This window comes from Corvus cornix, chromosome Z (assembly GCF_000738735.6).
Source record: "Corvus cornix cornix isolate S_Up_H32 chromosome Z, ASM73873v5, whole genome shotgun sequence".
NCBI classification, from domain to species: Eukaryota; Metazoa; Chordata; class Aves; order Passeriformes; family Corvidae; genus Corvus; species Corvus cornix.
Window position 1 is genome coordinate 33482989 of NC_046357.1, and position 14451 is coordinate 33497439.

At 39.3% G+C, this 14451-nt stretch overlaps 1 protein-coding gene across 3 annotated transcripts in view; it reads right to left on the reverse strand.

Annotated features, from left to right (window-relative positions):
* Positions 1–2466: 2466 nt before the first annotated feature.
* Positions 2467–14451, reverse strand: part of SYK (spleen associated tyrosine kinase) — a 56724-nt gene continuing 44739 nt past the window's right edge. For all 3 annotated transcript variants that reach the window (XM_010399983.4, XM_010399981.4, XM_019286234.3), the window contains 3 exons: positions 13986–14126; positions 13663–13775; positions 2467–12095 (listed from right to left, as the gene is read on the reverse strand). In XM_010399983.4, the coding sequence (XP_010398285.1) occupies positions 12023–12095; positions 13663–13775; positions 13986–14126 (327 nt within the window). In that variant the 3' untranslated portion in view covers positions 2467–12022. The remainder of the gene's footprint in view (positions 12096–13662; positions 13776–13985; positions 14127–14451) is intronic.

Below are 14451 nucleotides of genomic sequence, written 5' to 3' on the forward strand. Positions count from 1 at the left end.
AGTGTTGTGCTCTGACCAGAATACATTGTCTAGGCTTAGCAATGATTCTTGAAATAAAGTGTAAACCAACTACTTGTATAAAACTACTCAATCTAAACAACGAACTGCTTCACAGAGGTCAAGATTATGAGATGCCTCTAGACCATCAGAAGATTTCACACTAGTATTACTGTCAGAGAAAAGTGAAGGAAGGAAACATGTTAAGATCAATAATCAAGAGAGGAGGTTGTGTCAGAGCCCTCATGTGGGAATGGTGCTTGGGGAGCAAATCTTCTTCATCTCTCCAGCTTAGATCTGTTCCAGCCAGCACATTGATCCAAGAGGTACCCAAGAAGATGAGAGACTTGTGGCTGAAACTTGCTTATCCTTCTGTTTATGATTATCCTTCTGTTAATGACTATGTTTATGTACCTTTTTTAATACACTTCCTCCTGCAGACAGCTTAAGGAGCATATTGAAGTGAAACTAGGATAAAATTTGTATACTATAAAGAACTGCCCGAAGCTCTGAAGGGTAGTGATGACACAGGTCATACTTACCATTTGTCTGTACCAAGCACTGATCATGATCTTGCTCAGTGCCTCCATGAGCTGTCAGACCTGCAGAATGACTACTAGACTAGTAGCAACACTGAGAAAATATGAAAAATGTCTCAGTACTCAGAATCTGAAGGGAGGATAGTGAAAATTGGTTATTCCACTTTTGCTTCAGCCCCCTCTAAACACATAAAGATGGTAGAGTGCACGTTTCTCTTAAGGAGATAATAACGAATGAGAAGTGTGAAAGACATGCAGTCTAATACTGCTTTGGGCAGTATTACCTTCCCTCCACACTAGGCCTTCCTCCTTTTCAGCCTTGCTATGGCCAAAGTGGCTTCAGTAGCTGCAGAGTGTCACGTGTTGGATAGCCAAGGAAGGCAAAGAGGGCAGCCAGCAACCACAGGGGCAACTTGCCCTGACACATGGCTCCTGGCACAGGTGCTGTGGGCTTTGGCGCCTGTCCTCTGCCACCCATCCTGTCACTGCTGGGGACACCTTGGCTCCTGCCCTCATCAGCACAGAGCCTTGCTGTGCCAGGACCAGGCATTTCCCACTGCAATGACCATAAAATATCACCTAGCCTACAAAGATTCCCAGGAGAAGGACATTTTCCTGTCTGCCCCCCCAGCACATATTTCCTGGACATGTCAAAGAAGACATAATCAACACTATCTGGTTTTGGCTTATGAAAAGAGAGACAGGTGATTTTCACAAATGGACAAGGAATCTGCTTTTTTGTAAATATTTATTTTCACTAGATGGATATTCTCAGTAAGATCAGTGGTTCAGCACAGGGTTAAGAGTGGATAACTTCTCCATTTTTTTCTCTGGGCTCACTGAGTGGTCTGTGGCTCACCAGAGACCCCAGGACAGTGTAGAAACACAATTTTCCATGTGTTTGTTTTCAAGTAAAGGACAAGACCCTAGAGTTTGCGTGGGATGCATTGAGGCATAAAGAGTGTCAGTTCAGTGTAGGGTTGATAAATTTGTCTTAATTTACTCCTTTGAACAACAGTTTAATCTATGTGTCCATAAAAGATTTCCTGATATGTGTGTGTGCATGCCTGACAAACATAAAAGATGCAGTAAAGAACTGAAGATATTGAAAAGAAATTCCGTAAAACATTTTTGCATGAAACAGCTGTTTGTCAGGTCTCTTTAGCTTTATGCTAATTTCTGACAAGAACCTTCAAATTTTTCAGTGCAAGAATCTTGTTCTTTCAGCTGTTATGTAAAACTTCTCTTTTAAGCCCAGGCATCAGTGTTGCTCTCTTTTCTCCTCTTTCCACATACATCTACATCAGACAGATTATGCTCGTTCAGCAAGACAGCTAGGGTCACTGCCTTTCAAACCTGTGCTATGTAACACATTCTCCTTGACTCTTATTTTGAATAAAACTTGGTTCTTTATCTACTTGTAGACCAGGAAAAGGACAATTTGGCTGCAAAATACATGCTCTGGGATCAAACAGAGTAGGGGAGAGGGGCTTGTGGAATGGGTGCAGCTCTACATCTGAGTTTCTATTCACCTTCATCTTCTATCATTCAGGGTTTTCTGGGTTTAGCAGTAATCCTAGCAGCTCATTTTGACAGATTTAGAATGTTTCATATGTTAATTGGAATCTCACTGCTTTAATGTCTTCATTCAAACAGTTTCTCTGATCATGGCACTGAAAGGGAAGTCTTATGCTATACATAGCTTCATATAAAAAAAGGAAGTTTATGTGATTATGGTAATAGTTCATAAAATCCATCAGACAAAGCATAATTTAGAATTCATTTATTCATAACAGCAGAAGTTAATACTCTTGCTTACAAAAGATTTTCAGACATTAATCTCTTCTTCTGAATTTCTGCTATTTTTGCAGAGGTAGTTTGGATTGTTTGTTCGGATTGCTTCACCATTGCCATAGCCTAAACTTCTTCATTTTTTTTTTTTTTGGTCCTTTTTAATATTTTCAAAATACTGCTTTTCCTTAAGTAAATAATACTGATTCCATTAAGATGGTATCGGAGCTGTCTTCCAACTTTACTGTGGATTTATAAAAGTATTCGAACAGAACGTTCAGTTCTGTTCTCTGTTTTGCAGCTAAACATTTTAATGATACAGAATAAATCACTTCCCTACAACTGAAGGTTTAGGATTTAAATAACTTTGCATATCCTTTCATAATTTGAGAATTTCTGTTAATGGTGCACAATTACTTTGGGAATAGGGGAATAACGTGTGCATTTCTGTTTATAGATGTAATTTCTATTATTTCAGTAGGAGAGTGATTTTCCTTTTTTTTCGTTTTTTCTGCAGATGATCCTCCTCTATTTCTTCAGCATCTTTCTTATCTAAGATGCTTCAAACCTCCCTAAATGTCATTTTGAACTGAGCTCATAAAAGTCTGGCAACAGCTTCAAATACTTTAACTAGTTACTTGAGACCAAATTGTGTACTCCCTTGGCCTGACTTTGTTGAAAGCCATGCAGTTGAAAGCAGAAAAATTTTGGCATGTAGCCCTGAGAGAATTGAAGAGTGACAACCATAGGAACAGTAATTCAGATTAGTCTTTGTATTAAATTCGCTGAAGCAATACATCTGGAATGTATTAAAAAAATTTTGTTGTGTGATCTGTCAGTTCTGTGCCATTATTCTAAGGTCTTTAAAACCCTTTCCTCTAGGTTAAATGAATTTTGTGACTGCAAAGTGACAGATGACAGGAGATGCTTTTCCTTTCCCTCTTTATGGGGGGAATCTGATGCATTTCATCAAGGCCCAAGGCCTTTTCATTATTTTACTGTAGAGTCGAAAATATAGGAAAAATTGCTTGTCATCAAATTTGCAGATGACAACAGAAACAGAGATTTGCTAGAGAAATAGGAATATAGAGAAGGCAGGAAATTTCAGAACCAGGTCTTGTTACTTGCCTTTTTCTTAATAAGGCATGTTGGCTGGTAAGTAGCCCTGACCAGAGATGACTGTGTCTGTGTGCGTGTATGTGTATGTGCACGCACACAAAGATACAAATAACACAGTTCTCTTTCTTGTTAAACTTCTGTGACTTCTGGTGAGCTGAGCTTCTTGCTCACTCACTTTACCCAAGAGTTCTTCATCTGGAAGGGGGTTTTGTCCTTTGGGTCAGGCAGAGTTTGGATGAGACCACCTGTTCAGGCCACTCAGATCTACAGGTGTGTGCCCCTGTCAACTCACCAGTTTTGGAAACTTGGCTGGTTTGAGCTGGTTTTCTTTGTGGCCTTGTTGAGTTTATGACTGGGGAGCATTTCCTGGAGAGGTTTAAGGAAAGTGACCTTTTGGTTTATTCATTGTCACATGCAGACTGTGAGGAACAGAAACAAATAAACATCATAGAACCCATTTGAAGTGGTTTTGAGCTACAGGTCAAAAAAAAAAAAAAAAAAAAAAAGACCTTGAAATTTATGGGCACTTGGCTATTCACTGTGAAAGACTTCTTTCTGTGTCCTTTATCTTCACTTGGTCATCTAAAGCTAGGTATGTGTTTTTCAATCTGAACTAAAATGGGGGTAAAGCTCGTTTCAAACCCCACACCCTGCCACAGAAAAGAGACACCTTTCCAGAATATAACAAAAAATGCCAACCATCAACACGAACACTTGTTCTGCACATCATCATTCCTGTGATGACACATAGAGCCTAATTTCTTCCCTTGCTTTCTTTACACAGACAGGTAGACTGGCATTCCTGCTGTGAGAGCCACAAAAGAGCTCGTCTGACAGCTCAGGGAAGAGGAAACAATTAGTTAGGCTGATAAGCACTTGTCTAAAAGACAGAAACTGCACTGCTACCAACCCTCCATCTGAGGTTTGCACTGGCATCCCCAGTCTCTGCCCCTGGCTCACCAGCAAGTAGTGGTACTGCAGAACAGCTGTGCTGCGTGGCTGTGCCAGGGCTGTTGCCACCTCAGTGGAACAGGATCTGGGATCCTGTTCCTCAGTAGAGGCAGAAGGTGGTACCAGGTGTTCTTTGCTGTTTCTCCATTGTCTGGACCATTTTCCCACAGAAGTCTCTTAGGGCTGGCTGCTGTCCAGTGCCCTTCACACAACTTGCCAAGGGTCAAAGGAGTTTCTCTCTGTGGCAGAGGAATTGCTGACAAGTTATGGTCAACCCAAAGGGCATGCAGAAGGCCATAGAGAGGCATAGGAGCAGTGAGCATGCAGCAGGATCGGCAAGGTTTTCTTCCTTGAAATGGGTCGATCTGGACCAAGTTTGTCCTGCTGCTGTGGGCTTGCTGCAACCAAGAGCAAGACTGGAAGGTACGTGCCTGTTAATTAGTGGTGAGAATAAAATATTTCTGAAGTAAGGTATATTTATACACTGTTGCATGTTGCTAAGCACAGCTTAAGGAAAATAAATAAATCAACCAAAGAAGGCACATTAATTTAATCTTACATGGACATTGTTTTTACAAAATGAAAGGCCTTTTAAAAATTGTGCTGTATCACATTGCCTCTACAAACATGGTACTACTTGCTAGGCTGCAAGTTGAGCCGTATAGGTGACCTGAATGTTCCAGACCCAGTTTCCAACTACTTTAAATTTCTTAGCTTATGAGTGAAAGTGTGTTTCATAGGTTTTTTTGCAAGTGATGAGTGTAGTGTCTGTCCCCTTTCCCTTCTAATCCCACCCTGCCTTTTGAAGTTAGTAATTTCCTGGTGACGTCCAAAAAGTATGCAATAACATCTCCTAGCCAGGACACAAGCATGCTGGCAGCAGGTCAGCTCCTTGGGTAAGAAGGAGCAAGGACTGGCTGCATTTACTGGTTAGAGTGATAAATGCTCCTTCCCTTTCAAGTACATGTCCCAGTTTGGATGACATTTTCAGGGTATCATGTTTATGTTAGGTGAAGAGGGTGCGGTATTTGGGGTTTTATTCCACAAATGCTTGTTAATGTGTCGTAATCAGCAGATTCCTGCTGATGCTTGGGGCCAAGCAGTGAAGCCATGCTGGCTTCATGGGCCTGGCAGCATACTACCACCAAATAAGGCAGTTTTCAAGCAAAAGATGTAGGTACCACCAGTCTCACAACTGTCTCAGACTCCAGTTTTGGTGTGGCATCTGATGTCTTCATTCTTTCTAGCTGCATTTCAAACACACTGGGACCTTTTCATTTTGGGGGAAAGAAAGACAGAGACTGTCCTCAACCCAAGCAAACATTGAGTGTATTTCTTTGTTCAGGCCTTGGCTTCCTTATAATTAAATGACTCATAAAATTGCTCACATAGAGTTCTGCAAACAAACACAAGAATGTGTCATATTATTAAATCTTGTTGGGTTTTGATGTTTGGTTAGGTTTTTTTTGTTTTGTTGTTTTGGGTTTTTTTTGTTGTTGTTTTATATAGCTGGCATGGAAAAAGCTGTGGGAGTTTTGGGAACAAACTGTGAGCTTTGTACTTGTCCTTGTATAGCAGGAGTTCTGGTTTGCATTAACTTGGGTACAATGTGACACTGGAGGGTGAATTTCTGAGACGTGATTCAGTCTGTGCTTTTTCCTGTAATCTAACTTGTGTAGTACTCCAGCACCAACAAGAACCACTACTTTTTTTGCTTATTCCTTATAAGTAGAAACCACAAGAAGATGAGGAATGCCATGCTCACTCCCTATGGCAGCTACAGAGTGGATAGACAAAAAGGAAGTCATGGCTGACTGAAGAGTTTAAAAATAGTACCTCATTGCTGCCTGCCCTTGGGGAAGCAGTAATACCAGTGAATATAAAATTTTAAAATAGCCAAAGACATGCATGTATCAGTGAGAGATTCAACAACACATTTACAAAAGAAAAAAAAGAGAAAAAAAGTATTTTTGCTCTAGTGCATTAGACATCTGCAAAAAATGAGGTGGCTCCTGAGTGCAAGGTGTGTGTGTAGGCGTCCTGTTACACCAGTGTAATCTGATAATAAATATCTGTACCATTGTATATTTGCTGTCTTAAAGAGTCTATATTGTCTAGAAAACCAGACACGCTGGGAGGAGGAGGTTGGGAACCTTCCTCATGGTGGTGGCTGAACTTTATTGTGCATTGCTTCTCTGAATTGTCCTCTGATTATCAGAGGGAGCATGAGGGCTTTGGGAGAGGGTTGTCTGCTGGTGCTCCTCTTTAAGCAAGTTTTTGCACAGTGGTCAGAATGAGGCTTGGGCAAGCTGCTAGAACAGAAATGTAGCTGTATGCACAGAAACAGCCCAGTTTGGGGGCTTTACTGGCAACAGAGGAAATCTTGCTAAAACAAAATGACATCGATAATCTAGGTTTTTATACACAACTATGGGTATAAAGGTGTGTCAATACTAGGGAAAAATAAGGAAACATTGACTCTAGATACGTATCTTTTGGGAAAAGAAACATCAAACCAAGCCAAACAGTCAATTTACAACTGCTCAAGTAGAAAAAAATGCCCCAAAGTGCTGCTCTTTGACAAGCTCAGTGAGCTTGTATCTCTCAAGCATTTCTTGATGTATCCATGCAGTTTTCTTGTTATCTTCTAGAGCTATCACTGAAAACCAACATTATTAATTCTTGCCAGCTAGTCTCAGCCTCAGATTACTGCAGGTGGAACCTGATACACCAGTCAGAGAGAAACCGTTCGGTAACACTGGTGAAATCTGCACATAAATTAGAACAAGACATGAAGATACAGCTACAATGGCTGTATGGTAAAAAGTGAGGACAAGTCATTATTGAACTCAAGTATGAAAGAATTACACAAAATACATGTGCATGTGTGCTTAAGTGTGTAATGTTTTTAAAGGAAAATCTTCAAGCTGTTCAAGAGACAGCTATTAAAGTTCTCTGCTACCTGTTTTGCTGCTTGGTCATGCAATTATAGTCTCGGCACTCTTGCTGTTGCTGAAACCGGCACAATTACTCTTTATTAAAGCAGGAAGGAGAAAGAACAGATGTTGATGTCAATGCAGCCACTGGCAGGTGGCAATGTAACAAGACAGTGTAATTGAACTGTTCTTTGCAAAATCTTTTCTATTTTTTTCTGTCGTTGCAGAAATGTGTTGCATTTCTAACATGGCAGAGGCACAGGGAGCCTGGCACTCAGCTGATCTCTGACACATGGAGCTCGCTAGGCGGGCAGTGTAGCTGCAGGGGCATGGCAGTGGCATTCCTCCACAAGTACTTTGACACAGTTAAGCAAGACATGGACCTAACACTTTCTTAACCTGACATTTTAAGGCATTTGCAATGGTCGACAGACAAGGGGAGTTAATGATCTCTGCACATTTACACTGGACTGGTCATCCAGGGGCTATTTACATTTGAAGTCATGAATTTTAATTGACAGTAGTGTAATGCTTTCCCCAGCTGCCTCTTGTTTCCTCTCTTCTCTTGTTATCAAGAAATGTGCACACCTCTACTGCTTCAGGGAAGCAGTGGTTATACTACATGCAGAGTTATGTGCCAAGGAACCCAGTGAGCCTTCGTCTCTATTATCACATATGTGACAGAAAAGAAAAAGATACCTATTTGGAGACAGATGCACATCTCTAGTCTGACTTCAGGGAACTCTGAGTGATTGGACAATTGTTGTTCTCAGGATTTATGTTACATCTCTCTGACTGTTCTTTAACAGGAATCCATTTTTTTCTTCTTCTTCTGCATGCCTTTCAGTCCTTCTGTCCTCACTAAACTCAGGACTGGTAATTAAAATAGCTTGCTTAATGTTTCCCTGTATTATTCAATCCATATGGCACCCTCACTCCCTTCTAGGCATGTGTGGGGCGTGGTCTGTATCTTTCTGTGTGCAATCTCTCACTGCTGTGGTTGCATAGACACCGAGTCTCAGAAGCCTTTGTTCATCATCCACAGCTGACCATTCACAATATAAATAAATGATGATTTGTCCTCACATGCAACACTGCTTCACAGCAAGGAGCAAAGAGACTGTGTCCTCCATAACACACAGGCACAACAACAGCCGGGGCAGAGTGGAGAGTGCCAGAAATGGCCAGACAAGTGCTTCACTCCAACCGTGTTCAGGCATTGCCACCTCCTGGCAGGGCTGGGGCGAGGACACACTGATGCCTTGGTGCACAACCCGGCCGTGCAGACCACTTGCAGATGGGTTCTTCAGCAAACTGGTAGTGCTGACTGTGACGACTTCAGGGGTGAAAATTATGGATATTTCTCACTGTCTGATTAAAGATCCCCTTTTTGCACAGAGTCAGAAGCAAGGACAGGCTGGACAGGGCTCTTAAGATGTCTGGGTGTGTCTTTATGGGAAAAGGCACATGGCTTCTCATGCTTCAAAAAACTCAGTGATCAGTAAAAAACTCAGTAAATTTGAGTCCTAACCAAAGGAGTAATCAGACTGTTTTCCTCCAGTGAAAAGCCCTCTTAGCATGTCCTTCTGCTTACCTGGTCCTTCTTCTCCACCAGCCTCCCTAACTACATGCTGCAGTTTTCTACTCCTTAACTCTGTCATGACAATTACTTGTGGGCCTACACCACCAAGTAACATTTCTGAGACAAGTCAATCTAAAAATAGACAACCAGGTCCAAACAGCCAAAAGACAAAAAGTCCCTTCATATCGGTTCGTGCAGTCCCACAAGTGGGAAGGTGCAACAATTAGGCCAGATTTGCTACGCAGGAAAACAATCACAGCAGAACAGAGTCAGTCAGTCACTGACTGATCCCCTCAAAGGCAAGCACCTGCTTGAAAGAGATGCCTATCTTTCTGCCTTTCTTGTTTATTATTCAAATTCACATTCACACTGATCTAGCCTTAGCTTTCCTGAGAACTTGAGTATGCAAAAAAAGCTAAATGAGAATAAGATACTGCTGTTTTTATTTTAGAATACCTAGAACAGCTGTCTGTATCTATGAGGGAGGCTCCATGTCATATAACGTGACTTAAATCCTGCATAGCTGACATCTGTAAGGCAGAAATTCTTAGCTAGCTGATACACTACACTGACTCCGGGCACCTCTAATCTTCCAGTATTGTTAACTAACAATAATATAATTAACCATAATTAACAACAGTATTGTTGTAAAGCACTTTGAAGACTTAGGTGCAGTAACAACACGCATATTTTGGGAACTTCCTGCTATTCCCGAATTGCTCCAAAAGCAGCTCAGGCTTCATTGGGCTTGTCTGTCCTGTTGGGTACCTTTTACTGTCAACAGGAAAGACTCAGTCTTCCAGAAAAGTCACAGTAACTCAGTACATATACACACTCTGCACAGCATCAGGATTTTTTACAAAGCATGTAATTATGAAAGGATTCTTGTTAAGACAGCATATTTTGTAAAAGTATCTTTAATTAAAATGTTAAAACCTAATCCATTTATTTCACAATACTTTATATTCTCATTGTAAACTTTTATTATGCAATAGTGAAGTTAAAAATAATCAAGTAACTCCAGAAAGTGATGTTGACATTCACTCAGAAGAGAGAAGGCGACATAATCCTCCAGGTTTGTTGTATCAGACATCACTTTTAAAAAGCATGAGAGATACAGAGTAATGTATCTCTCATTCTGGGAAATTGAGTACTGTCACTCGCTGGTTCATAGAGATTTGTGCAATTTGTTTATAACTAATATCCCCATAAATGTACTAATTGCACATGTAGAGATAACAAATTCTCTGCAACATAGCTAAAGTGACAAAACACCTACATATAACTATGGCTAACTTCTACACAAGCTGGTCTTGTAGAAAAGTGTTTCTTAAAAACAAGACAAAAAATAAATCATCTCCAAGGTAAGTCATGTTTGGTCACATTTGAAACACGGTCTATTGCACTCAATATCTTTCAGTAGCCTGTGGTGTCTTGCAGTGGATGGCCAAGACTAAACTACCGAAAGTCACCAGGTATTATTTAACAAATAGACCATAAACTTAGTAAAAAGACAAAAACCCCAGTAGCTTCTACATTTGTTTATAGTCCTGTCTTTTATGAAAATTATTTCACACTTTCTCAGTTTAATTGCTCACAGAATTTAATTGCTAGAGAAAAATATACCACTACATCTCTAAGAATACCCTGCTCACACAAAAATTAAACACGTATACTCTAACCAGCCATATGCAATAAATATATCTAACTCTAAATCTTATTCTTTATATTCTTCTAAAATCTCTATATCTAGCAGACAAAATGTATGTAGATTCCTGAGATATACGCAAATGACAATGAAGTAGCTTCTTGTGAGTAGTAGGTGATAGAAATATTGATATTGATAATATTTAAAATGACATTGAACAAGCAAAGCCTAAGGGTAAAAACAGAATCAGAAGTTGATTATATTATTTGTTATTGCTATTACTATACTTCCAATTTAATGCAGATGCACACTACATTACAGAAGAGTGATAAAGCAAATGCCTTTTCCTGAGATGCCCACAGGGATTGATAACAGGATAAATACTAAGATTTTGGAGCAGACAAAAGTAATGTTGTCATGCATATGCCCATTATAAAATATTTGAACTACAAGTGAAATTTAACTTTAGAGGTGATAAGGTGTGGTGAAACTCTCACAGATGCTTTTTAAGAAAGGTTTGAAGAAAAGATAGAAATGATTGCTGCTCAAAACACAACACAAGGAGCTATGGTATGTCCTAATAGATACATAGGAAAGGTATGTCTGGAGAAGAATGAAAAAGCACAGAGAAAGGTAAGCGGTGCTCCATCAAAGTTGTATTTTCAGGAATGCACTATTGGAGTTTATGCTAAAATACAGAATCATCTTAGGTGCTGATATGTTTTCTTCCAAGACAAGATCAAGCCTCTGAGTTCCCAGTTTTCACTGGGGGAAAAAAGTAACTCCCTGAGGAACAGCTGGGCTCCACACATGAGATGAGGAACAAAAGATGGTAATATTTAAAGGATGTGATGATGTTAGGAAGTCAAAACTCCTGATTCCCCCCTGCCTACTTTACTACTAAGAAGAATGTGATTTGGTTTAAAGGGCTTGGTGATAAAATCAAACACACCATCAGTCAAAGCAACTGACACACTTGCACAGTGAATTTGCTTCACAGTGAGAAATTTTTACACTATTCTTCCTTGAGGAAAGAGAAGGCTGGAACAACTCAATAGATTTAAAGGCTAAGAATATTAAAGAGAAGAATCTAAATTCCTATGTGCATTCCAATACAGGAGAGGAAGAGGGCTCAAAGTCATTAAGTAGGTTTTACAGGAACTGCAAAATGTAATGCTAGTAAAGCTGAAAATAAAATGAAATGGAATGTAGCGAAAGTATAAGCATCTGCTCTAGCATCCTTGCTGCTCACTTTGAGACTGTTACACTTCCAATACTCTTTTGGGGCTGGATTTTGTGCAGAAAGTGAGAAAAGGCAACCTTATAGACACAAGGCTCAGCTTTGAACTTTGCAGGTTGAAAATGGAAGTACAAAAATCAAGATTGCTTGGTTTTGGAAAATGAGCTGCTTCTCAGAGGGTGCTGGCTGGAGATGAGGAAGCTGCTGTTCTCCATGCTGTTAGTGGGAGATGTCATAATAGTAGTTACGTAACCTCATCTCGACTGCAACAAATCCTGGTCGGTCGTCAACACTGTGGAAAGATGACAAATGTCACTGCACAGGAAGGAGAGAGATGTCAAGGTGCATGGGCCTTATTGCCCTTGGGACTCTACCTCAGTGATAGCTCATTTAAAGATGCTCACAGTATTTTCAGACTACCAAAATCATGCTACAAAATTAATACCAAGTGGCAAATACTACTGCAGAGCATCCAGTCAGTGGATTTACTATCATGCCTGTTACTTTGGGATTGATAAAGGTAATAGAAGAAACACATGGTAAATCAGCTCAATTTAATTTTCTACTTCATTTACTTTATTAATAGTCTGGAGAAAAGACTATTTGCCATGCAATATTCTGCCTTATAATGGGTAGTACCATCACACAGAGTAGTTAGAACCCCTGAGAGGAGTCTACCCACACACTATATGACTGTACCATCTTTCTTGTATATCTGCAATTGTATCTTTATTTGGAGAACAGAATTAAACTGACAACAAGCCCTTACAATTTTACATATTGAGATAGTTACTCTGCCTGACCTGAACCTTCTTTTTAAAATTTATTTTCTTTCCAATAATAAAGATATTTGAGTACAAAATATAAAAATCAGCATGCTTTATGATATGTTTGTTAATAATGACCTGATCCCTTTCACTGGAGAACTGTTAGAGCATTCTTTTAGTCAACCCAAAAGGCAGGAATTACTTTTTAGTTGCACATTTGTTCTAGAGTATTAGGTTTAATAAAGCTAACAAAGAAGCAAGGTACCTAAAAATGAAGTACTACAGCTTCTTAATGTAGACCTTTGTTGGACAGGTCTATTCTCCAGATGGTGAACTGGAAGAATAAGTGACCTTACAGTCTACTTTGGGTGCTTTCTGGAGACTTCCTATAGCTAAAAGTAACTCCAGCAAAATAGTTTAAAACAGTAAATCATAAAACCATTTTAATACATTTTTGCAGTATACTAATTAAAAAAATCAGGTAGGCTTTATTTTTTTCTATAGTTCATAATTCTAATTTCTAAATGGTTATGAAACAGAAAAAAAATGTTTCTGACATATCGGGTATGACCTGAAAAGACGGTTTACCTCTTGCTGATAAGAAGTCAGTGTGGGATACAATTTCAACATATTCAGTTATGAGAGAAGAGAAAAATAGCTCAAAACAATTAAATATTGAGGAATGGAATAAACATTTTGGCAATATGACTTTGAAATTTCAGTAAAGCTAAAGCCTTGGAAATGAAAATTAAACAAAACACAATCCCAAATGAAACAAAAATATTTGCTTAATTTCAAACTTTCTTTTCAAAATGCATTAGACTGACCTTTTTGTGGACGTTCTTTTTTTGATACCCTGTATTCTGTATATAACAAGCAAACTCTGTTCTACAAAATTGGCTTTTTGTAGTACACGCTGTAACTCAGATAATTTTCACCTGAAAGTCCAATTGACTCTTTAGCTTGAGTATGGTTGTAAGCTGAACTCCAGCTGAAAAGATGTATTTTGAAATAAACCTCACCCACCCCCCTTCTGGCTATTAACCATATAGATTAAAACGTTCTATCAAAAGAGCAACCCCTCACACTCACTTGTATGTCCAGCACAACTTCATTAGACTATAGACTTCTGTTGGACAGACTTCAGGACGTTCCATTCGTTCTCCTCTTTCAATCATCTGTGCAACTTCACCACCTTTCATTCCCTGGAACAGGGTGACCAGAACAGTCAGTCATCCAAGCTGCAAATGATTACAGCACACATGACAGCATAAATCAAACAAAGGCCTGGAACTGATTTTTGGGCTATGCTTTGACTCATTTGTTGCAACAACTCCTTTTAGTTAGGTAAAGATATTGGTTCAAATTTGCTCCGAATTTTTACAGATAAAACAAGGCCAAATACAACCACTCACCTTATATGGCTTTTGTCCATAAGAGAAAGCTTCCCACATTAAAACCCCAAAGCTCCAGACATCACTTTTGCTAGAAAATTTGTAGAAATTCATGCATTCTGGAGCATACCATTTGACTGGCCATTTTCCATGACTTTGTGCCTAAAATATGTCATAACCGAAAGGAAAAATCAGGCTAGATACAACAATAAGTAGTAAACACAACCTGAATGCACATAATTCATGTTAACTTAGCTCTGCACAAATTTGTACTAAATACCATAACATTTCTTATGCAGTTAGCATTAGAGAGAATGGGTAACAACTTCTTCAAAAGTGTTACCAAATTGTTACTAATCTTCAACTTTCAAAATAATGCATTGAAATGAAAACTGTGGTAAAAAAAAAGGCTTAGCTAGATGACTTGGAGTCATGTTCTTAGTGACATTTAATTTAAAGTTGCTCTTTAAAAATAGTTTTTTCCATT